The sequence below is a fragment of the Lycorma delicatula genome, chromosome 3 (genome assembly GCF_047948215.1).
Source record: "Lycorma delicatula isolate Av1 chromosome 3, ASM4794821v1, whole genome shotgun sequence".
In the NCBI taxonomy this organism is placed as follows: Eukaryota; Metazoa; Arthropoda; class Insecta; order Hemiptera; family Fulgoridae; genus Lycorma; species Lycorma delicatula.
The window spans coordinates 54053504-54080196 of NC_134457.1; the positions used below are offsets into that span (position 1 = coordinate 54053504).

The following is a 26693-nucleotide window of genomic DNA, read 5'->3' on the forward strand; positions in this document are numbered from 1 at the left end:
CGCATATATTTTTACGAATAAATCTATTAACATACATTTTATTCTAGTGTTTGCAATTACAATTTTTGTTTATTTTCAAAGTAAGGATTTTTTTCACAAACGAAACTTTTGTAAATATTTATGTTGCTAAGATCCATTATTTATTTTGTTTGATTATATTGCATTCTCTTAAACTTTTTTAATTATATACTTAGAGAGAGGACGTGTATATATTATTTTTTATGGCTAATTATTTTTTATTAAACAAATATTTTATTTGATTATTTACTGAATAAAACGTTTATGAGGAATATTTTTCTGAATTATGTTTTGCACACATTCAGTTTTATTTGGATTTCATAATTTTGTTTTCTGTAACATTTTTATTACGTTCATATTTCTTTTACTTTATATTATTCTTATTTTGGTATACATATAATGGAATTACTGTAAGTTATTTTTTATATTACAATATAAAAAGTGGAATAGGTTGTGTGATTTTACTTGCGGTGTTGAATAAAATGTGATTATTTCATAAATAGGAGATGAATGCAGCAATAATTCTGTTGTATAAATTTTATTGGCTTTTATTCAATCTTTATTCTTTTTATTAAATTATTTAACTTAATTTTTATTATTTATCTTGTTTCTCTTTATTGATTATATTTTTTACATTTTCTTACAATAATTTATTTATAATAATACAGCTTATTTTTATATATAGCTTGATTCAATATGCTTAAACACTAGGTATGTAATTTACACATCACTCATACATTTGAGACCAGAATTTTGATCATTTCACCAGAATTGATTCAGCCGATTACTCTCAGATGGTAGGAATAATTCATACGCGTATTCAAACAACTAGAAACTTAGAAAATTTTCATTATTTCACTTTCAAAAAAAAAAAAAAAAAATAGTCAGATTTATAAAAAAATTACATTTGAAACTAGTTGATGTCATGTTTGTTACATATTAAATACGATGCAACATTTTAAATACATCAGATTTATTTCTATTAGGAAAACAACTGGATTTTATTTTTAAAAAATAGTTTTATTTTATTCTTAAAAATAAATCTACGAGTTATATCAATGTAAATTATTTTGGATTTTTGTTGTCATAATTTTTAAACGAATTTATATATTCGTTTAATATAAAAAATGTTATCTAACTTCTAATTTGAATCTCTTTTATATTAGTGACGAAAAAAGTAGTTAAAGGACTTCATCTACATTTATCCAGCAAAATAAACTCTCTTAGTATTTTTTTTTATCTAACTATCCATATTTCCCTTAAAACAATAAATAAAATTCAGTAAGTTTACTGAATTCCATTCAATTGTTTTAAAATTATAAAAGTAAAACAAAGAACTAATTCATAGATTCAAACTAATGGTTGATGGCAAAGTTTTCACAAGCCTCTCTCTTCACGCTGTCAATAATGTTCAATATCTGAATTACTATAACACAATTATGCGTATTGTTATAAAAATATATATTTTAGATATTTACAAAACGAACAAATCATTTTACTTAACTCTTTTTTATAATTTCCAAAATATATTTACTCGGTTTAAATATATGCTCATTTCGTAAACAAATACTTGAACCGATTAATTTAATTGTTCCAGGTCCTATCTATTCAGGATATTTCTTTGAATATTTTGAGTATATAGAAGAGAAGCTATTGGATAAAATTACTCAATATAATTAATAATTATAACTAAATTTATAGAATCTTTACTTACCACATTGATTAGCTGTACAAAGGCAAGCCCGAATCTAACGTCCACTTTCTGTGTCATGTTTTGAACGGGTCTTATGAGCTTATTGTAACCGCGAAACAAGTCCCTTACTAGACGCTCCTCATCTTCTGAGCACAGACCTGTAATAAAATTATATTGTAGTTATTATGACTTTATAATAATGTTAAATTTCATAGCAAATGATAAAATTCTATTTCTACAATCATATATTCACTACATATAATCACCAGCATACACAGATACACCTTTAATTAAATGTAAAACGTTGTTTTAAAATAAAAATTACTTTAATTACCGATGAAAATATATATTAAATATAACAGAAGTTTGTGATTTTATTAAAAACAAAATCTATTATTTTTTCTGTCATTTTATTTATTATTATTTTTTAATTAATGAGTGGTAAATTTTTGAAAAATATTTTGAGTTCTTCCACCGCTCTCAAAAACAAATCATTTTTTATAATCATATTTTGAAGATAGACTGCCTGAAATTATCAAAATTAGATGTTATTGAGGGGTAGCATTTAACTTTAAATAATAAAAACAAACCTTACTAAACCGAACATAACCTGTATTTAATATGCCTTGTTAATCTAATGTCTTTTACGACCATCGGTTCACTTCAAGCCACTTCCGTTTCCTTAAACTAATGTCAGTTCCAGCATTTCCTTTTACGTAAAGGGTTCTTTTGTGGGTTTTTTCTTTTTACGGAAAGAGTCTTTCATTTCCATTTATCAATTTTTTGCATGATAACTGTAATTTTATAAAACCAGTAAAAGTGGAAAATCCACAGCCATTTTTTGTGTGTCTACAACTAAACTAACCGGATAAGAGATATTAAATATATACGCAATAATGTATGTATACGCAATACCAATTACAGTTAGCACACTAAATTTCCATATGCAAGTGGCCTACGGTCGATGTTCGGTGTGAGATAGAACGATAACATAATAAACAACGATACAACACCGTAGGGTATTGTACTGAGTATAGGCATAGCATGATTATTGATCATTGTTAGAGAGTAATTTCAATTTATTCTAAACAAATAAATAACAAAAGAATTTAAAGAAACTGCTTTGTTTAGCTGGCGGGAGGGAAAATTAGCAATAATGATAGAAACCGATTGTTCCCAAATGCTAGATTTTCATGAAATCTCAGATCTTCTCAAATTAAAATTAAACTGATAAACATAGCATGTACAGTAGTGATTTATATGATTAAATGTGGGCTATATTTAATACATTATTATACCTATTACCGTTTTACTGCGTTAGCAAATAATTTTGTAAAAGAATATAACACTGGCTGTCACAATTTACTTTTTTATTTAAGTAATAAAAAAAAAGATGGATACAGAGCAGGTTAACATTATTAGAAAATTCATAGAAGTAAATATAACTTTCATGCTCCAAAAAGAGATCTTTTGGTATTGTAAATCAACTGAGGCATTTTCTTTTTAAAAGTTATGTATTCATGCAGAAAGTTATGACAACAAAATCGGGTAATAAGAAAAAAAAATTGTAAAACAAAGAGTAGAAATTTCTGAAATGTGGGATAGAAGAAAAATGTTAATATTAGGTAGGTTGATTAGGTATGAAATGAGGAGTTGATCTGGGGAAATATGCTTAATATCTTGTGAAATTTTGAGAAGATAGTTGTAGTAAGCGACTTCATGTTAGGCATTCAAATTTAAATAATTAAATTTTCAGAAAAAATTGTAGAGTAAAATTGTATTAGAAGAAAGAAATTAGAAATAAAAGTAAATAGAAAATTAAGGATATAGAAATTAGCAAATGTCTTTAGTTTTTTAAAAAAAATAGCAGCTCAAAATAGGAGAGGGAGATTGCCATAAACAAGGCAAATGACTGAAAAAAACAATTTGTGTAAATATTCACAGATTTACAAACACGCACATATCGAACACGTACACACTCTAAAGGTACTGTCGTGTGTTCCCGGTTCGATCAGGATATTGAGAGAATGACAATTGAAAATGTTTTTATAATTACAATTTGTTAGTGTAAGAACATAAATAAAGGAAGACGAATCAATAATAAGAATGATAACAAGAATAATGAACAACTCACAATAATAATCAGAATAATAATAATGACAACAGAAAACAACAATAATAATAATAATAAACGGATAACGATAACAAATAAAAATCATAATAATCCCAACCACAACAATAATAATAATAGACAGTGATTACATACAAAACAGAATTTAAAGTAATCGTCCGGATTTATTTACAGGTAGTTAAATACTTATTGAAAATCAGAATACAACCTCATTGACAAAAGACATTAGCATGACTACTAATCTTAACACTTATATCGCTTCTTCACTGACCTCCTCGCAGAAAACTGTCGCTTCAAACTCGCACATTAACTCCTCGCTTAGAACTCTATCGTAGCACTCTCTCGCAGACTTCTTCATCTCGCAGAACTAATTTTACAGACTTTCCTCACAGACTGACTTCAACTGATCTTCCCCGGAGTATTTATCCTCTTGACCTGCAGGACTTGACCCAACTCGAAGCGTGAGAACGATCGTCTGCCCTCATATTTTCCCATGAAATTCCAAATCTGGGTCCGGTAACTCTTCTCGCGGAACAACATCAGTTTAGGTGTGCCAGTGGGCAGTATTACAAAGGACAATTGTTTAACAGACCTGTTACCTTTACTAAAAGGGTTTCTTTTAGCCCCTTTTAAAGTAAACTGGTTTTGGAATAATGTTTACACCGTTTATTTTTTGCCACAGATTAATATCTATGAAATTAGTAATGAATCAATGAGTTACATAAATGCATTTAAAAATGAAGTTATCTTACGTATAAGATTTTTCCTACAAGATGGGAGACTACTCAAAATATTTTTTCCTTTAGAACTGGGAATAGGAAGTTTATACTTGGTCAGTTTATTTAACTTACAGTTACAAGTACTTTTCTAAATTTTCAGATAACTACATTCATTGCAACCCCTAAAATAGGGGTTGGGGTGAAAAAACACTTCTCGTCAAGAATAAATTTATATCATTTGTTACTAAAGATAAAACAAGTGTCTAGTGCCTCGTGTATACACAAAAAATACATTTCGTAGAATTTTTGTTACAGATTTTTTTAAACAAAAAATTATCCCCATTTTAATTTCGACCTCCTCGACATATAATTATATATACAAGACGATTATCACATGCATCTAGACAAATATATTGTGTACAATGTAAAAAAAAATATGCATTTATCTCAATTACAACTAAAGTTATGATTTTTTTTAATTTTAATGAAACAGAGAAATTAAAGTTTTAATGGTTTTAGCAATGTCCTATGAACTTGAAAGTGGCGTAACTTTTAGGATGAAATGTGAACTAAATATAATAAAAAACGATGTCAAAAATGGCGAAATATTCATATTTCTATAATTTTTCATTCGTGAGATACAAGCTAACGAATTTCGCATTTTACACGGAGAAAATACATATATTGCCATGGAAACAGGCTTATAATTTATTTAATTTAAATTTTTGTGATCAACGGAGAAGAAAATAATTACACAGTAAAAAAGAACACATTCCGTAGAATAAAAATCACTAAAAAGAAAGTTTTATAAATTTTTATTTACTGTATCAAGGATAGACTCCCCCTTTTTTAAGTCGGTTTGATAAACAACGTAAATTTTTCAATCAACTTTGTTCTCTCGACAATTCTTGAAAAAAAATGCTTTATAGGCACAGTTGAATGAATCGCACAATATTCTTAAAAAACTGTTTCCTTTGTATTTAAAAATATTTTTGAGGATCGTAGTTGTATTAAAATCAAATAATAAGTCTTAACTAATTAGTAAGAATCTATTTTTGGTGTGTAACTTTCGGTTTATTTTAACTGTTAATTATCTTCGTAATGATATAAGAAAAAATCTTCTGTTTAACAATCTGCATTAAGTAACTGCAGTTTTAGTGAAACAACTAGTAATGAGAATATCATAGTATTGCTGGTGGTGTATGGTTTTAGAAATCCCCAGTTCGCTGTTGTAGCCCCTTGGGACTGATCCCTCAGGATGTACAGCAGCAGAAGCAGAAAGAGAAGTTGTAAGGAGTGTCTCTCTCGTATCTTCTCACTCTTTCTCTGTCTATCTCTTGATTTTATCGACCTGCTTCAACTACTCTGATCTGTAGAAAGTTTAGACCTCTTAAACTCTGTATTACTTGCTGCAGATGATGCTTTTGTTTATAAGTCTGTCGTCATAAAATTCATAAAATGTCTGATTGACTTTTTTGAACGCGTTCATTTAACATGTTTTTCATCTTGAAAAGATAGAATTTAATAACTTATTAATTTCCTCTTTAAGGGTTATAAAGTAGAATAATTGCTTTTGTTTTGAATTTCGTTCATAATTTTAACTTTCTGTTTCAATAAAGTTCAAGCAGTATAATATAGCGTATTTCATAAAAAAGTTTAACAACAATTAAAGTTATCTGTGTGCTAGTATTTGTTTGTATTCATACACACACACGCACAAACAAATAAATTTTATCATATTATTAAAAAAAGTATAAATATTATACTGCACAGCAAACAAATTGCTCGAAGCAAATTCTGTAGATACTGTTATTATAATTTTTTACAGAAATAATTTTAATTGATAAAATTGGTAACACTAAGTCGTAAAAAATATTTTTTTGAATTAACTAATGGGATAACCTTCATATCGTCATTTTTGGAAAGAATCCAGCAGTTACCTTGATCGATTTTTTGGTAATATTATTTTTATAAATGGCAGTTCCATTTCCAATTGTTATCTTTTAAGAGAAATTATTATTATCTTTTCTTTGTTAAATGGTTGGCATGCTGGTTTAATGATTTGTTATTAGTAAAAATATTGGGATTCTAAATTCAGTATTTCGAGTAAATTTAATATATATTTTTTTAATTTAATATTTTACATTCCTTTTACTATATTTTCCGTGAAAATTGGCCTTTATAAATCTTTGATAGGATTACTAAATTTCCTGAAGCCAAAAAAAGAAAATAATAAAATAAAATTTTCAAAGTAAGTAATACTTGAATATCTGTAATTTTCGAGTATTTTTTAGTCAGTGAAAAATCATAGACTAGTCAACAAAAAAAACTTTTTTCGTGTATCTGGAATCGTACATGGTGATTTTTAATTAATTTTGGGTTGTTGCATGCAAAACTTTTATCAGAATTTGTGTAATACGTCATGTTTTTTTAGATACATATGATTTAGACGTAAGATTTATTTTTGAATAATGCGTAATCACTAAAATCAATATTTAAGAAAAAATATTTATGTGTATTCATCTAAAATTTGTTTAAATCAACAATATTTTTATTTATTCAAACCCAGATGAATTGAAATACGTTAAAGAATTTTAAAATAACAGTTTCTAAATCAATGGAAATGTCTTTAAAATAACAGTATTTAAAATTTTAAATCGTTGGAATTGTACGTATAATTTTTAAAATATGTTTGACAATTTTTTTCGCTTGTGCAATGTTTGATCAAACAAAAAACAATTATAGTCACCCATCATTTCAGGATCCCATATTCTTTGGTATTGATGCTCCATGATCAGAATATCCTGATGGAAACGCTCTCCTTGTTCATCGTTGACAGAGCCAAAAGTTTCGGGAGAAAAGTCTAGGTGGGAGGTAGGAAATGAATTTTTAATGACATCCTACAGCCTAAACGTGTGTAGTTATCTAACAACTTATTAACCAAAAAAAAGCATAGTTTCCATGTAAAAAACCACCAACACACATTCGCTAAGTTTATCATCAAAAGTTGTGTCCTTAAGCAGTTTCTTGTTTTTTTTGTTTTCCGTAGGAGGAGGAAAAATCTCTGCCAGCCGCCGCCAGGCCCGCTCTGACGGCAAGTGCGGGGCTCTCACCCGCTAAAAAACCTCCCCCTCTAGTCACGCAGGGGACAGAACTAATTCACATGGTATGTACACAGCTCCTGCACAATCACCCGGGCGCTCTTGTCACCGAATTAGAATAGCCAGAGCGACGTCCCCAGGGGATCATCGGAGTTTTATGTGAAGCGGTGGTAGTATGATTTTACCACTTTCAATTAATGATAAATGCTTTATATGTTTTTTACCAGCCACTAAGTTCTGTCGCAATGGCCAGTTCTTTACTTGGTAATGACTTTTTGTATCAATATCCCAAAGACAAAGAAAACAACACTATTTCTTAAACCCCCCTTATAAACCAAGAAGTAACGCAACAACTTTCAACAACGCTCATTCTACTGACAGTCATATTCTTTATCAACCGTATTTAGAATATGATAAGTTCTTTACGGAGCTTAGTCTTTTATTGTATGAATCAAACCAAAATCATGCTGAATTAACGTAAAAATTAAAAAAAACGATTTTCTTTTAACGGCCACTATTTTTCTTTGAATCATATCAGCTTCATGATATTAATTAAATATTCTGTGACATTAATGTAAGTTTCCAGATTAACATTTAAATTATAAATTTTTTTTTTTTTTTTTTTGATCATTTCTACTATCTAAAGGTAATTAAGATTTATATTAATTACCAAATAATACTAAAAACAATATTAAAAATATTATAATCATTAGAATATCCACTCAGAGTAAAATCTTTCGTGTTTTACATTCTACTTGTAACCTCTATTTGAAGTGAGACGTTTTTGTGCTGCCTTATTTTTATTATTCTGCCATTCAAAAATATAGGCTTCATTAACATTAAAAAACAAAATTTAAATAAATTTTTAATATTATATTTAAAATATACTGATGTAGTCCTATAAATGGTCGCTACAAGGAGTAAAGTTAGGTGTTTCCATAAAATCTCATATTTCCATACTGATATTTAATGGTTTTTATGACAAAAAACTGCGGTATGCCACGCCATCAGATATAACATGAGTAAAGGCATTAATATGTAGTAGTAATTTGGTACATTAAAAATCACCTAAAGCTGGCAGGAATAACTCAAGCAGACATTCGTAAAACTTTTGCGCACAAAATTCGGAAATAGCAAATTGACCAAGAGGATAGATCAAAGAAGGAGATCGGAACAAACTGATCCAAATAGTGAAGAGACTAACAGTAGAAGAATGAAAGAAATATGGGCGTAAAAAGACAAAGAAACATCTCTTAGTACTTTACATAGTCATAAGAGGGCATATTCGCATCCAAAAGAAAGAAATGCTAACTTAGTTGTTCTGAGGTACAAAACGTTATCTGTAAATTTGTTTACTAGTTGAATTATCCATCCTTCTTCGGTTGCAAGTGCTTTTACATCTTTATATATATATATATTTCTTGTGTGCGTGTGTATGAAGTGAACTCCTTCTAAACGACTGGACTGATTTTGATGAAATTTTGTGTGTGTTCAAGGGAACTCGAGAATGATTTAGATTCACAATTTGGTCCACTGGAAAATTTTTTATTTATAAGTAGTTGTTGATTTTGGAATGTTTTACATTGGATCCGGCAGACTGCACTACCATCGCAGTATCGAATATTCAATAATATTCTATTTTAATTTTAGTTTGTCCCGACAGTTGGTGCTGCGATCAAATTGAGAAAAATATTTCGTAATTTTGTGTTATTATTGTGTTACAAAAAATCGCGAGAAAACAGTTTTTTTATAAATAAGAGGCTAATAAATCAGATGGAAATTTAAAAAAGGAAAACCAATCAGATCAATGCAAGATGGCCGCTGTCAAACACAACGACCAATCACAAAGAGCCCGTATGGCCGTTGCCAATGTAAACAAAATCACAACTGATTAAGTAACAAGTAGGCAGCACTGCGATCGCGTTTAGAATTGTGCGCGTATTGAAAAATATTATATTATTATTTATTGAAATAAGGCTTTAAAGTGTAATTAAAAAATATACATTGTGCAAATTTGTAAGGTACAGTATTGAAGTGAAAATGTTTTCTTAATTTATTTATGGGTTGTTGATCTTGAGATGGTTAAGGTTTACAATTGGGTCCGGTAGGCAGAGCTGCGTTTTAGAAGTTTTTTTTTAAATTTTTGGTTTATCAGTCAAACCCGGTAGTTGGTGCTGCGATCGGATTCTAGGAATTTTTTTTATTTTGTTGCTTTTTCGCACATCAGTTACTTGCGTTGTAGCTTAGTGTTGTTCTTACATTAAAATTCGTATTTAGAGAATAGTTTGAATTAAATCCGATAGGTAGTGCTGTTCTGACAATTGGATTTATTTAAATTCTGAATTTTATGAAGTTAAAGGTGAAATTTTATAAGGTTCCGTAATGTTTTGTAAGTTTCTTAATGTTCAGTATTAATTGTAATGATTTTGCAGCCACAACACTTTTCGTTAAAAAAAAAATTCCACCGAATACTGTGATTAGAGAGTGGTGTGAATTAAATCCGATAGGTAGTGCTGTTGTTTTGCCATTTGGATTTATTTACATTCTGACTTTTATAAAGTGAAAGGTTAAATTATGTTAAATTGCTAATGTTCAGTTTTTTAAGGTTTTATGAAACTTTCAATTGTTGTCATTTAATCTGTATGTATACTCAGACCTGGCAATAGCGAAGCATTGCCGAGTCTGCTAGAATTGCGCGCTTTTTGAGAATATTATATTATATTATTATTTATTGAAATAACGTTTTAAAGTTTAATTTAAAAATGTAAATTGTGCAAATTTGTAAGGTGCAGTACTGAAGTGAGTATTTTACATGAATTTTAATGATGTATACACGTGCATTCAATAACAATCAACTTAACCGACAAATTTAAATTGTCAGTTCTCATTTGATTCTATGCAACTTACGAAGTATTGAATGGCTCTTTGAAAATAAAAAAATTAAGTTTGTAAAATAAATTATAACATTTATAAAATTAAAATAAAGTTACTTATAATATAGTTTAAAGTATATTTAAAAAATTTAATTTATAATGTTCTACCTGATTAATTTTATAAAAAGTTTTCTAAAATTATTTTTAATTTACAATTATCTAAAATTTGGTAAAATAGATGTTAAAATAAAGAATGAGAAAAATGATAAAAATTTCTACTAAAATTTTAACTACGTTGCTTTTTTACAGTGCTTTAATTTTTTTATTAATTGATTAATTAAGCTGTTACATGGTTATGAAACATCAAAATTATTAAATAAAAAAAAAATATGTAGGAGGTACTTTTTTAGAATGATGTTTAGTGAAAATTAGTAGTAATGTGGATGAAAATTTATTAATTACACTAATTATTAATTTTATGACGTTTCGATTTTTTAATTCAATTTTCATCGTACATCTCAATATTTAGTGAAAATAAATATTAACCATACTACACATAATTAATCAATAAACCCATTACAATAATACAACAATTACAAACTGATAATATCATACTAACAGTCATTTTAATGAAATTTAGAACACATTCCTGCTAATTTTAACTTAATTAAATTATATTTATGTCTGTGCATTAATTAAAGAATAATGCCGCGTCAGGACAACGTCTGTCGGGTCCGCTAGTTTCTTTATAATTTTGTTTAAAATGAATAATGAAGAGATAAAAATTACAGCATCTCAATATTTTCCATAAAAAATATTCAAATTTCAAATGAACTATTTTTGATTCTTTACTAAAATAATATCCAACTACTAAATAGTACAAGAAAAAAAATCCTAATAATAATTAGTTTTGTAATAATAAAAATAAAAATAAAGTATTTGAAAAAAAATCGCTCTTTATATGAAAAAAAAAATTATTATTTTATAATTTATAGAGTACAAAATGAATTTTCGGTTTATATTTTATTTTTATCAATGAATATAATTAATATTCTTTTACAGTTTTTAAAAACATATTTTTTTTACTTATATACTTTTATGTGAATTCATAGTTTTTGATCAAGCAAATAAAAAAAAATTTGCAACGCAACGCTTCAAACTGTTTTCTTACTCTTCATAGTAATGTTGGAACTCAAAAATCGGAATATCCTTCAGATGGTCTGTTACTTTATTTTTATTGTTTTCTACTGTTCCAAAATGGTGTCCTTTGAGGTGTATTTTTAAAGTCGGGAACAGGAAAAAGTCGGAGGGACTCAACTCAGGTGAATAAGGTAGTTGATGAACTACAGGAATGTTTTTATTTGCTAAAAACTCTTTTGTTGAAAGTTGAGTGTGACAACAAGGTGCATTGTCATATGGAGCATCCAGTTATGTTTGATGGCTGGTCTCAGGCGGTCAATTCTATCCGCAGTCTATCAAGAATTTCTCGGTAAACATATTCTTTTACTGTTTGTCCTGTACGCAAAAACTCCTTACGGACAATACCATTACTATCGAAGAAACAAATTAGCATTGTTTTGATTTACTCATTTTTTTTTTGGGATGTGGTGTGCCACTCATTGCTCTGACGTTTTTTACTGGGTTGTACCCAAATATCCGAGATTCATCAGCCGTAATAATATTTTTTTAGAAAATCAGGAACGGTTTCAATCCGCCCTAAAAGATCACGGCACACTTCCACCGTGTTGTTTTTCTGTTAAACAGTGAGGTTTTTTGGAACCAATTTTGCACAAATTTTTTTTTCATGTCCAATTCGTTTGTAAAAATTTGATGGACTGTGGTGTAGTTCAAATTCAATTGTTCTGCAATCATTCTGACCGTTAATCGTCGGTCGTACCGTACTAAGTCTGTGATCGCTCAACATTGTCATCACCTTTTGAGTTTAACGGTCTTCCAGTGGGTGGATCGTCCGCAACTGATTCCCGACTATCTGAAAATCCTTTAAACCGCCTAAAAAATTGGGCTCATGACAGAGCGTCATCTCTATACGCCCTTTTCAATTTTGAAAATGATCCAGTAGCATTCTCACCGAGTTTAACACAAAACTGGATTGCACAACGTTGCTCATAAAAATGTCACTCATTTTTGTAACTCACAACAAAAACTCGTTTTACGAAAAGTTTTTTTACGTCTCACGTGGCAACAATAGACTAAAAATATTTATACCTAATATAAATTACCTGTTCGTATAACCATATGTTTACTAGTAACTTTACAGTGTTGCTACTTTGGCTGCAAAAAACGCTAACCTCATTACTTTATTTACAGACCTCGTGTGTGTGTGTGTGTGTGTGTGTGTATACATATATATATATATATATAAATATATAAAAATATATATATTTTTATATATATCCTTTAATATATATATATATATATTAAAGGAAATTACATTTTAAATAAATGATATTTTTGTACTCGTCATCCTTCAAAACAAAGAAAATTTAATTTCACCGTCCAATTTCACAGTGCGAGAGAAAGTAATACCGTACTTTTCTTCGACTAGTCGGTAAAGACTAAAAATAAATCCTGTTTACTTTCTGTCTACAGGGAAAGAATGTATAGGATAATTATGTTAATTTCGGAATTTTATTAGTGAATAAAAACTTTACAGCTTAGTATTCCTAGATCCATTCAATGAAATTTTCTAATTTCTTCGTTTTTTTATTTTTACTTAAAATTGATTTAGTTATTAAAGTTAGTTGCTGTTCTATTTTAATTTGCTTTACTGTTCTAAGAAAATATTTTTTCTTTTACTTTATCTTCCTAATGTGTACGTTGCAGTGGGCCATGGGGGTTGCTTATTGTTCAACTAGTGAACAATAAGCAACCCCCCATGGCCCACTGAGATAAGGATGATATGGTTGACATATAAATGAGGTGTAGTCTTGAGACACCATAGACTCAGGTCGACCATTCCTGCAACGTGTGGTTAATTGAACCTCAACTACCAAAGTACACCGGTATCCACTATTTAGTACGCAGATTCGTATAAAAGCGACTAATGTTTACTAGGATATGAACCTCGGAACCTTCGACTTCGAAAATCAGCTATTGATTTAACTGAACTGCGACAACGAGTTAATCAATATACCAGCCCTAAGAAAATATTTTAGGTAAATAATACTGAATATTATTTATTATAAGAATTGACTCCATATTTTTAATAAATACATAAATTTTTACTTCCTTGTACGAAGTAAAGAAAATATTGTAGTCGCGAAAAATTTCTGTTTTCAGATTTCAACGGAAATATCCATTTTGACCATCCCTGAATCCATTTTGACTGGATTCGGCGTGGCTTCTGTACGTATGTATCTTGCATAACTCACAAACGATTACCCGTAGAATGTTAAAATTTTATGTTTAGCACAACTAGATGTTGTGCTCCACCTTTTAATTGCAATCGACTGGACCAAAAGTATCCAAAAAAGCCCAAAAACAAATTTTGATTTTCGACTGTTTCTTAACTGCAGAATTATCCCCCATTTAGAGCTTTTCAGCGATATAAGTGGTACTTATTTTTCATTGGTTCCAGAATTATGGCCAAATAAAATTTTAATTAATGAAATATTTGGATCATACAAGAAGAAGGCACCGATTCGAATCCGACTTCATTTCCTTTTTTTTGACATTTTATTTTAATTTAAATATATCGATTTATTAATAATTATTAACCACCGACTGTAAAAAAAATGAAAATAATTCAGAAGTTATTAGTGAAATAAACTTTTATGTATTTTTTATTTTAATTCAAAAATTTTTACAGAAATTATTAGTAAATCAATATATTTAAATTAAAAAAAAAAAAAAAAATATGTATATGAAGTCGGATTCGAACCGATGTGTGCATAATTACGGATCCGACACATTTTTAGTTACCCCACATAACTACTTGAGCGACGTGAAACAAAATCAATATATAAACTAATGTAAATGCTGATACGGATACCACAAAAAAAGTGATACATGTGGTGTCTACCACAATGCACTTGTGTAACTGTTCATTTTATTAAAGAATTGGAGGATCGTATCTCACTTTCAAATGAAATAAGTTTAAATAAAATGCAGCAAAAAACGTGTATATTTAATTTAATAAGCGTACAAGGAAGTCATGTGGTGTCCACATCAGATTTTTAGAAAATCATTTAAAGAAAGAAGTTGCATGGAGATTCACTTAATTACATTATGCTCGTTGCCTATAAAATCGTGTATTTAAAAAAAAAAATTGTCGTTGAAATATTAATTGTGCATAGTATGGCTTGTACGTATATTTCTAATTGAAGTAGTAGCAGTAGTAATAGTAATAGTCTGAAATTAATTAAATTTTTATGAAAACAGAAAATAAATATATATTTTTCTTTCAATAAATACAGAAGATTATAAACTTTAATCGATATGAATTGTGAACGTATCATTATAATACTTGTAATTTATCTTTAGTTGAAAACAGTATTTGTAATTCATTTTAAATGCTTGAATTCATTTTATCTGTAACGGCGCAGTGAGATATCCGATAAAGTCGGTATTGGTTTGGTGTTGATGATGGCAAATAACCGCAAACTTTTAAATAGCTTATGCAAGGTAATCTGTAACAGAAACGGTGCTATCGACGTAGTGGAACAGGAATTCAGGAAAATCAGCGGTAGAGATGGTTCTGAAGGAGAGAAGCTGCCGGATATATCGCGGAAATTTTGTTTCTCTTCTGAACGCTTCAGTAATCAGATATTCATTAGCTATCTACGTACCACCGACTCCGCCAGCTTGATTTCCTCGCTTTTCTCAAAACTCTATTCCGACTAAATCTTCCTTTATTACTCAAAATTTCCTACTGTATTAAAATTATTAATATGTTTTAACTGTAATGATTACGAATTATTATAACTGTTATTACTATTATCATCATTATTATTATAAATTATCAACAAAATCTCTACATTTTTCTTGCAACTTATTGCTTTATACAGATTTGATATTTTAGTTTCTCGCAGAATAATAAATAATTTTTTTATGCATAGCAGTTATATAAATTAAAATTATCCTTAAGAAAAAGGTACCACCAATAATATTATAAGTGCATCATTTTTCAATGAAACTTATATGTTGAGATTTTTTTATCCATTAAGGTTTAAGGCATATAGAAAATGAAATACTTATCGGAAGGGTCACCTGCATCAACAACAGTTATTTATTGCATTATTCTCATGTAGAGGATAATTTAAGTGACAGCATTAACTAATACGAACGTCTTTTCTATTCCAACTTTTAAATAACGTTTTTATTAATTTTTTTCCACTTTGAAATTCCGGATCCGTTATCCTCCTTACAGTAAATTAAAAGGGTATACCTAGAACTTTCTTTTCCATTAAAAAGATTATGAAGTTATTATTTGCCATATTTGATTTTACGGTTAATTCGCCCTATATCATGTAAAAGTGATTTAGTTCAAAATATGTTCACTAAACTAGTCACTGAATTTGAACAACTATATAACAAAAAAAAATTCTATGATAAAAAGAAGATTCATGTACGATATTACTGAAATTTGGATTGATGGATAATTTTACTTTTTTGGTAGTTTGAATCCACATAGGCCCTATTTCGTTATTCTTATGTAGTTAATACGAGTAATATGTCAGTTTTGTTCATTTAGAGTTTATAATTTTTTTTTAACGTTTATTCTACTTTAATTATTGAACTTTAGAAAAATTTAATTAAAAAAAATAAATGAAAAAGACGTATCGTATGGAGTGAAAGTGTAAGGCAAGTTACGTATTAAAAAGTTTATTCTCATCTGCTTTAAGTATTTTTTCCTTTGTTCTAAATCAGCAATTTTCGTGATATTTAATATCTGAAGATGAATTTTTATATTCATATAATACTATAAAGTGAATTTCCATTCCTTCACAATGTGATATATTTTAAAATTATTATCTGTACAAAAAAAAAATTAATTCTCAGCTTTACTTGTTATCTTTTTATAGTGTTTAATTTTTTGTAATTACACTAAATGTCATCAAAAATTGTGCTGTTTAAACTGTTACTCATAAAATATGAATTAACTGTTTTTTTCTCATAGATCTACTATATGCTAATTCATAATTAAAGTTGTATCGGCTTTGATACTTGGATGCAGTTCATGTCAGAATAATTTACGAAAAAAAGGAATTTATGGAATTTTTACTTCATTCAAACGTATTGAGACGATATACAATTTCTCCCTATATCCCTAGGGAAATTTTCTGCATTAACCAAAACAATAATATACTGCATTATATAATTTACTCATTTAACAAATGGTTTTTTAATCATAAAAATGATAGGCGTTAACAATATTTAATAAAAATATAGAACATTTTACCAATAGGCCTGTAATTTATATGATTTATTGTTTTTAATTTTAAAATTTACTGTAAAAATAAGATGTATAAGCCTGCATTTTGTGAAATTTGTAAATCCATAATTCTTTTTACAAGTGGTTGCTGACAAAGTAGATTTACAGTTTCAATTACATGTAATTCAGTATTATACAAATGTCCACGTCGGTCTAAAATACAAATTAATAGTCACTTGGAATTATTTCACGCGGAAAAGGTTTCAATTTGTGTTTTGCTTTACGTGATTTTATCCGAGCGTGTTTTTAAGTGTTTGGTCGTAGAAGTAATTGCGCGTATGAAAGACAGGAAGAGAAAGATCACACTAGATTTTATAGTTTTATTTTTTACGTTTTCGTGTTTAACGGTTGACCGGGTATTTCCAATTGTCTACTGTTCTTAGATAGATTTTTACCATTCTTTTTGTTCACCCACAGATGGGTGGGTCATGACGTTCTGTTATTTTTCATTTTCTTTCTTTTTTATTTAAAGATGTAACAAAAACTTTTCTTTTATTTCTTTTATGCTTTTTTCTTCTATCTTGTAACCGCACTAACAGAGGAAATGACACGCCAGACATTACACAGAACAATGACGTTTTTTAAAAGAATTTTTATACAATATAAAAGGGCAAATAAGAATTACGTTTTTTTTGTGATAATTGTACAAGAAAAATGAAAATTTCTGCAAGGTATTATTTTTATCACTACTTACTCTACAATAGGCTGCATTTTAAAATATCTTCTATAGTTTGTTTAGATTTTAACGAACCTAATTATCTTTAAAAATAATCTAATTTATATAAAGTAGAAAAAACATTAAAAAGAAAATAAACGTAATAACTTAAAAATAACCATTTTTTTAAATATTTTATTATTTATACTTTTGAAGTTGGGAAAGCCCCAGTTTATTTTATGTAACATAACTGTTTTAAGGAGAATTCGGAAGAGGAAAAAATTCAACAGCATTGAAGAATGCTTATTTTTTAATCAAAAATTTATTTTAAAGCTCGTAGTTTTTCAATCCTCGGTATCAAACTTTAATACATATGACATAATATGAAGTGAACAAGGTTTTTCATTGTTCTAAGAAATATTAACAAATAAATACAAAAAAAATAAATCCTATTATGATCGATTTTCATTAATTATTCTTGTAATTACTAAGAAAGTTGTAACTCTCAATTAAGTATTTAGATTAACTTTCAGACATTTTATAAAGTTATATCCGAAAGGTTTACAAAATAATTGCTGACGTATATAATTTAACTTCATACAAAATTCCTTATGAAATCAGTTAGTAATATTTTAAATAACATTTCGATGATTATAAAAATTCGTAATGAATTTAGTGTTTTTTATAAAATTTAGGTAGAAAAATTTCTGGAATCAAATAAATTTACGAATTAGAAAAAAATCTGAAAAATTGTTAATGGTGTTTAGCTTTTATCTGGCAGAAAACAGGTTATACATAGTTAAAAAATAAGTAATTCAGGATGTGTTAAAAAATAAGTAAACAAAGGATGCTAAAGATGTGGGATGCTGGGTATTTTGATGTTAAAAAGTTATCTCGGATTAGAAGGAAATTAAAAATTTATAAAAATACCAATAAATTACGAAGATAAAGGAAAAAAAATTAAACGTAGAAAAATTCGTGTCTATATAATTTTAGTGAAAATTTTTAGAATTATATTTTTGTTGTATTTTGTTGAGACAATTTTAAAATTACGTATCTATTTGATATCGTTACGAACATTAACAGCAACGTTTACTGTTGACTGTATAAAATTCATGGATAAAAGTGATTTCTAGAAGTGTCCTTTTTTAAGATTAAATTATATTATAACTTGTCCAAGCCGAACTGGTACATATCTGATGAACAGTATAGCTGTATATCTTGCTGTATAAGCGCACTTGTTTATAATACTATTTGATTAAAGACAGTATGTATACGGTACGACTATTATTTATTCCAATAAATAAAAAAAATCACGTCTTATATTTATTAGTTACTTATTTAATCCTGAGTTTATATATTATTAAATGAATAATTCATTTTTTTATTAGATACTGATATAGATATGTTGTGAATAATTATGCAGAATAATCGGCTGTTATTGATTAGTGTTTAGGCCAAAGTAAATTTATATGCAGTTTCGTTTTTATTTTTCCTGTTGTGTGTTGAACTCACTTTTACCTTCTGCGGTTAGGTAGTTCAATTCCTTTGTTTAGTTAGGTATTTTCAGTCTTGCCTAAGACTCGGTGAGATGTGTTTTGCTTTGAGTTCGTTAAATAGTAGTACATCGATGGAAATGTCACTTGTGGCATTCACATTGGTGGTATCCTGGCCTTGGCGGACTGGAATATGTCAAAAGCCGAGATTTCGAAGATGACCTCCGGTAAAGCCCATAAGGGCTTGGAACGGAGGGGGTCTTCGCCTACGGGATCAGGATGACTACTGTTTATGCTACGCTCTTCGCCCTTTGTTCTGGGAGTGGCGAACAATCGTACGCTACCGTAGGCAATGAGTCGTACATAAGAAAAATTTATTTATTCAGGTTTGTGTAAATAATTGAACGATGAGTCATTCTAAACTTTAAAATGAAACATTAGATCTCTATTTATACAAACCGTTCCTGATTCATTCAGAGACTAACTTGTTTTTGTAAGCGATACAAAAAACAAATTCTAATTTACAGTGTATTTGCAGTTGCATATGATATATATATATATAAATTATTACAAACAATAACATAAATCATATGATTTTTGGCGGGAAGTTATGTTAAGACTCAGGTATCACTTTAAATGAATTCTCACTATTTTTGTTATTTAATGAATTATTCTAATGTGGTTTGTCAGTCTAGTACCAGCCATCGGAGACTCAACATGTATTAAAACTTATCCAATTAATTTTGTGTGTCCGAAGAGTAAGGTTATTTTCCGATTATAACGTTCTTTGAGTTTCAATTCTTGAAAGTAGTTGAAGACTTGAAATCTTAAAAGTAATTTATTCGTGTTAAATTCGTAAATTTTTGTCGACTATTCTTATGGTAGTGAATTGATTTTATTATTTTGCATGGTGTATTTATACGATTCATAACGAACTACATTATAACGTAAAGTGTAAACGTTCTGCTGAAAAAAGGATTTTTGAGCTAGTAAAAACAATTATAAAAACACAGAAAAGAAAGAAATACCTACATTTCAAGGTAATAATTATATATATATATATTTACTTTAAGTATTTAAAATTAAGTTAGATAAATATTTATGTATTGTTTTATTCGGCTATGAATTTATTTATTTTTTATATAAAAATAATTAAAAAAAATAGATGTGAATTTGTTTATTCATTTGAATAAACATTAGTATAAATAATACTAAAAAAAAATTAGTATAAAAAAATTAGTTAAGTTAAAAATTACTATTAAAAAAAAAAAAAAATCATACTGTATAAATACCATAAAACTACCGTATATATACTGTCTTCCACGAGTAGCATATTATAGCCCGGCGCTACCTAGGCAATCATCGCTTAGATCAAAACTGTGCCAATTCGGCTTGTACAAGCTATACCAAAGAATGATAAAAGAAAAAACAATGAAACATACCTGGGTGTTTCATTTTAATCCTCCCAGGTGATTAACTCGTAAACTACGCACGATACAATAAAACGACCAAAACAAAAGTTACTCGGACTGAAGGGTGATCATGTGATCTTGGATTGGGAAGCCGTATGACCTTCAATAAAGTTTCGAGATCATATGTGTGACCACATATTCCGTTGATGAATTTTCCGCTCTTTTCATTGGTGAGATCAAAAATAGTTCCATTTGAAAACTCGCGTTAACCTTGAAATAACGGTCAAGTTAATGGTCAAATCCAAGGTCACTATGAGGTGTACACTTCTAGTCCTAGTAACTTTTGTTTCGGTAATTTTTTTGTGTTGTGGGTTATTTACGAGAAAATTGCCTGGGGGCGATTTTAAAATGAGACGTCTGATATATATATATATATATATATATATATATATATATTTATTTCATTGGTTGTTTCACTTGTCATTAATCCATGGTTTGAATTAATTTTATAAAAATTGTTTAATTAAACTAATATACTTGGTTTTTAAGGTAATAAAAACAAAAAAATATATATATTTAAAACTGATAAAGTATTAAATTTTTATTATTTTTTTGAAGGAAATATTTTCTTAATTCTTTAACAGTTGAGATAAAAGGATCTCTCTATCTAACATATCTGAACTTTGTACACCTGGACATGCACATATTGGTATAAAACTTCTCCCGAGAATAATTAGTATTGTTTTATACCATGACAAATAGTAGTTAGTAATGGTTAATTTTCTTATTAAAAATATATAAATATCATCAGAATTTAATCGATACATGAATATATTTCGAAATTATTTATCCGGTGGCTTTTTCTCCTTCTTTTTTTCTCCAAACCTTTTTTTATCTCTGTCTCAATGAATGTATTTAACGAGACATATAACTTGCATTATAAATGCATTGATTATTGAAATATATATATATATATATATATATATATATACTAAATATCGGATAAATTTACTTTTAGTCTCGTAAAAATCCAGCAACAAACTACAAGTTGATATAAAAGAGTTATGTAAAGTTTTCTTTTCCTGGAATCTAAAATTTTTATTCTTTTCCTGTGTATGTTTGATATACGTGCATCCTTTGCGAATGTGAACGTATAATAAATGATGTGCGTGGAATAAATGAACTTGAATTTTTATACGAGTTTCTTTTGGCTTCTTTTTTATTAAGGGAATATATGTATGTTTTATCCCTTAAGATAAAAAATAAAAATGAAGTAGTAAATAATTATGGGACCCTATTAAAGATGGTTATAAATTTTCTTGCGAATAAATAACTTTTGCTCTCTGCTGAATACTTTTGCAGCAGAATACTCCTGAATACTTTCAGCAGAGATTACAAAAGTAATCTCTGCTGAAGTAAGAAATTTGAAACTATTCTATAAATCTTTAAAATTTTGCAGCTACAATAAAAAAAGAGATTTAATTCCTTATCTGAATGATTAAGAAATGGAAACGGTACGCCCGAAATGAAATTTTAACTTTTAATCAACAAATAACTTTTTTTACGTCATAACTTGGTCTCTTTATGTGTATTAATGTAATAACAGTCGAGAGTAGTAAAAATTATCTTGGTAGCGGTTATGTTGCATATAAATTGGCGTCAGCCAAAAAGTACGGTTTCACTTGAAACCACCTGTGCCTTAGATTGGGCTTTAAGTATAGCGTGCGGAAAGAAAATCGGATCCTCGATTAATTCTTTGTTGGCAGACTACCTTATCAAGCTATATTAAGGACCAAGTAATAAAAGAGGTTCTCGCTTTCAAACCGGATCAAATTCACAACATAATCCTATTTATAAAAACTTACCCTTTCTATAAAGACCCTAAAAAAATCAATGGGAAGGAAGGCTCGAAAGAAGAATGATAATAAAGCGATGATATCTCGATATCGTTTCTAGAGGAAACGAAAAAAAAACAACTCAAGTAAAGAGTACCTATGATTCTCCTCTTGAAGTGGGTATTCATCACGCTCACAGTTTCTCCGTAGACTGTGAGAATTTTTTTCCTCTAGATACAACATGGCGTGAGGCCCAAGCTTCTGTGAAAAAAATACTTGTTCATTGAAAAGTTTATGCCGTGTAAAATATCCAGCTAAACTAAATAAATCGTTCACCAAATCTCGAATTGAGGATTGTTGAATATAAAATACAATTTCGTATTTTCATATGGGAAGCAAATGTGTTTTGAAAAAAAAAATAATCGATGTCAAAGAGAAGTCATAGTTGAGTAGTTATTTATTATATAAATATAAAACAATTTTTTAAAATACTATTACTTGGATTTTTTCGGTAAGTATCTTTAAAAAAGATGAATTTTTAATATAAATCCAAGAAACGTTTTTTTTTAATAATATATCTCTGTTATAAATATTAAGGTATATTACTCTAAAATATAAAATTACATTGTAATATATTACCCCTACAACTGCATTAACACTATTTAATCTTTTTTTGTTTGTCTGTATAATTTACAATCGGTCCTTGTAGAGGATCACAATTAAATTTGAGTCATGATAATCACGTGAAGAGAGACAGAACTCCTCACAAGGTTCAGCAACTCATATATAAAAAAGCACTTATTAAAATGGTCCAATTAAAGTTCAATACATAACGTATCATTAAAAATAAATTACAGATGAGAGGAAGAAAAAAATAAAAATGAAAACGTCATCAATACCATTATATTAAAATAACACTATAGATAAAACAAATTAGTTTCTAAATAAAATTAGTTATAATTCATTGATTATCAAAATGATGTTCGCTACACTTTGACAGGGTTATCCTGTGTTCCCGCACCTAGGTTCCTTCTTCAGGTCACCCCTCTGGTTACGTTGTCAGGTCCAGAAACGTTTCGGATCGTGGAAACGTTTCAGTCACCTGATGTCATCGCTGTTGTCCAATAGATTTACTGCCAGACAGTAAACATGTCTAACTTCTATTTGTACCGTGATCCTCTTTGTTGGATCACTTGAAAACAGAAGGTAATTCTAGATACTCATGAATTTAACAAAACCCGGCGCCTTTGTTATGGTCCTCTCCAATTTTTTTTTTTTAATCTTTGAATTATCTGAATACTGCTTTTTCTAGTCTCATAGCTAGATCCCATACGTCAAGATAGGTTTAAGGATAACTCTGTAGATCAACAGTTTATTAGACAACGATAACTGAGTTTCTATCCAGCAATCAGTTTAGTTCTCTATAATTGGTGTTGCTGTTTTTAATTTTCCACTACGTGACCCTTTCGCGCCAGGCGACGATCCAAGTGTAGGCCAACGTACTGTATCCGATCCGCGTGAGAGAGGCCATTTAGATGAACACGTGGATAATCACCCCTTCTCATCGTAAGTGCTATATGACTCGATTTGCCCTGATTCACCTTCATTTTCCATTTCGTCAGCCACCCGCTGATCTCTTCTAACTCTGATTATAGTTTATCTGAGGCTTGATTCGGACCATCATCATAAGCTAGGATTGCCACGTCGTCTGCAAACGATGGGACAGGTACGTAATCCGGAGCAGGAAGATCTGATGTAAAAATCTAATCCAGTACAGGCCTCAGAACAGAGCCCGGAGGAACTCCCGATTTCCCAGATTGTTCCAAACTGAACTTAACCTGGGAAAAGCGTCCATTCAGGCAACTCAGCAGAACATAGTAGAGTAGGTGAGGGAGGCTCTGATTTAGCTTATTCAGCAGATTAGGCATCAGACCTTATCAGAACCTGCTGAATTAAAAAAAAATAAAAAATTATAAGCACCATGTTATTGTAATTTATGTAAAGATATTATTGGGAAAGGTTGCTCTTATGTTTAATCTAATGTTAATACATTTCATAGCTGTTCTTTTAATTTTTAAATTAAAAACAAAATGAAAGATATACCAGGAAAATCTGACAATTGTGCTGCTGAACTTACTTGTAATTTTCCTCCTTCAACTCTGTGGTAAAATTAAACATTATTTTTATCGTTATGTACAAATTTATATACTTGAATTTTTTTCTCAAGAAGCAAACATTAAAAAAATTTCAAAATAATCACTTAGAGATAAACAACCTTTCAATATCCATTAACTGTATATGTACGAGTATTATGTGCCACAACCGTAATGTAAGCAGGCGATCTGGCATAATAATAGGATTACTAAAACATCATGGCTATTCCTATGAATATTAAATTCAAAACTAGGTGTACAGGGACTTGAGGAATCAAGTAGTTTCCCGTCGCCTTCTTCACTATGTCAAATAGATTGTAATTGAGCATGCCTAGTCTACTGAGATGCAGCTGATATTCAGATCTAAAAGTTATATTTTCATTCAGGGACTGATTGTACTAATATTCTTAGAGAAAGCTAATCTGATTAGTGCCACTTGTATCTCAGACGCTTTATATGCACCACATACGTAAGAAAGTGAGAGATGGTATAAAGTAACAAACTAATGTATCCATTTCTGTGGGAAACAATCTCTTACGTATACCGCCTTCATTTAGTAGGAGAAATTCATTTTTACCTTATACGTTCATCAATATTTCCTTCAATAATGTAATAGAGAATCTAATTTCTTATTACAGAAGCTGCCACATAAGATTTCACAACCTTTTTGGTAAAATAATTCCTGTCATTAAGAAAAATTGTCTCTTACACAGACAAATATACATATCGTACAGAAATCTTTTACTCAAGATTGTTGCATTTCGATCCCAGAAGCGCTTGAGAAAACTGTATAAATCCGAAGATGGTCATTTCATAACCGATAATAAATTTTTTCTACATTACATATTACGATAAGCAGAAAGTAAAAGAAAATTAATACATTTATATACATTTTATTTAATCCAGTATAAACTAAAACAGCAAATTAGTTTTTTTTTTTAGTAAAGTTTTATTAACTTATAAAAAGTATAAATTGCAAATATATTTTGGAACGAAAAAAATCAATAACCCGTTATTACGTAGCTAAAATTTATAGCTTAAATAAAAATTTAATCTAAGATTTATTACCTGTTCAAGGAGGACTGCATATGAACAAGCATACGTGAATGAATTCCCGCGTTTTCGTTATATGTCACTGCCTATCAAAATGAACTAATATCAATGTTGAAGATAATGTGCCGCTTCTAACGGTGAAATTTAAGCTATAATACACTATTGATAGCGAGATAAAAGACCTTGACATATATCTTCGAAAATATTTTATAAAAAATATTATTTTTTCTTTACCTCTGATACTGGTAAAATTTAATAAAACATATTACTTATAATTATAATAACAGACATTTTGAAAATATTTTATATTTCAGCTAGGATTGTCATAATTGTTTTGAGCGTTACGTTTAATATTCATAGTTAACGCGTTTCGGAGCACCTCCATTCTCGAAACTACTGTCAGCACTTAGTGATAAAGCACTAATATTCTAGTTGACGCGTTTCGGAGTACCTCCATTAAAGTAGTTAGCGCTAATTACTTTTAGCGCTAAGTGATAATCTCGAATGCTAGAGTGAAAATGCTATGAAGGTTAGAAAATAACAGTCAGCAATTATAGTAAATTAAATTTATTGAGTCAATAAAGCTTTTGTAGATCAATAACAAAATAACGAATAATTCATTTCTTTTAAAATCATATTATTTATAACATTAAATACAGATCAATTAAATTATTATACAATCACAAATTATGTTTATATTAAATATATATCAAACTACCAGCAAAATAAAACAATTTTGGCAACAGCTGTATAAATAATGTTTAAAAATATATTTAAATTATATTTAAAAATAAAATATCTCTCTATGTTGATTCGTATTTGGATCATTCTAATACTTCCTGGCTATTTTAATTACACATATTCAAGTAAGTGAACAAGATGAAAAAAGTAATGTTTTGGTATATTTTATTTTTTAAAATGCAAAATCAAATCATAAAAAAATATTTTTTATTGTAATAGAAAAAAAATTAAGACACCGAAAGGAGAATTCGTACATAAACTCGAAAGAAAAATTTATGAATTAGAAACTAGTAAGCTGTAAATATCTAAAAAATGAGGTTTAATAATTTATAATGGTCTATTACTGTGAAGATTAAATA

The 26693-nt window shown here is 28.7% G+C and overlaps 1 protein-coding gene and 1 long non-coding RNA gene across 5 annotated transcripts in view; one reads left to right on the top strand and one right to left on the bottom strand.

The window, feature by feature from the left end:
• The window catches only part of LOC142321604 (uncharacterized), an 816200-nt gene that overhangs the window by 234246 nt on the left and 555261 nt on the right, over positions 1 to 26693 (top strand). The gene's annotated exons all lie outside the window — the stretch shown is intronic.
• The window catches only part of nAChRbeta1 (nicotinic acetylcholine receptor beta1), a 356989-nt gene that overhangs the window by 194756 nt on the left and 135540 nt on the right, over positions 1 to 26693 (bottom strand). The window contains exon 2 of the mRNA XM_075359825.1: positions 1733 to 1869. Coding sequence (XP_075215940.1) covers positions 1733 to 1869 — 137 coding nt within the window. The remainder of the gene's footprint in view (positions 1 to 1732; positions 1870 to 26693) is intronic.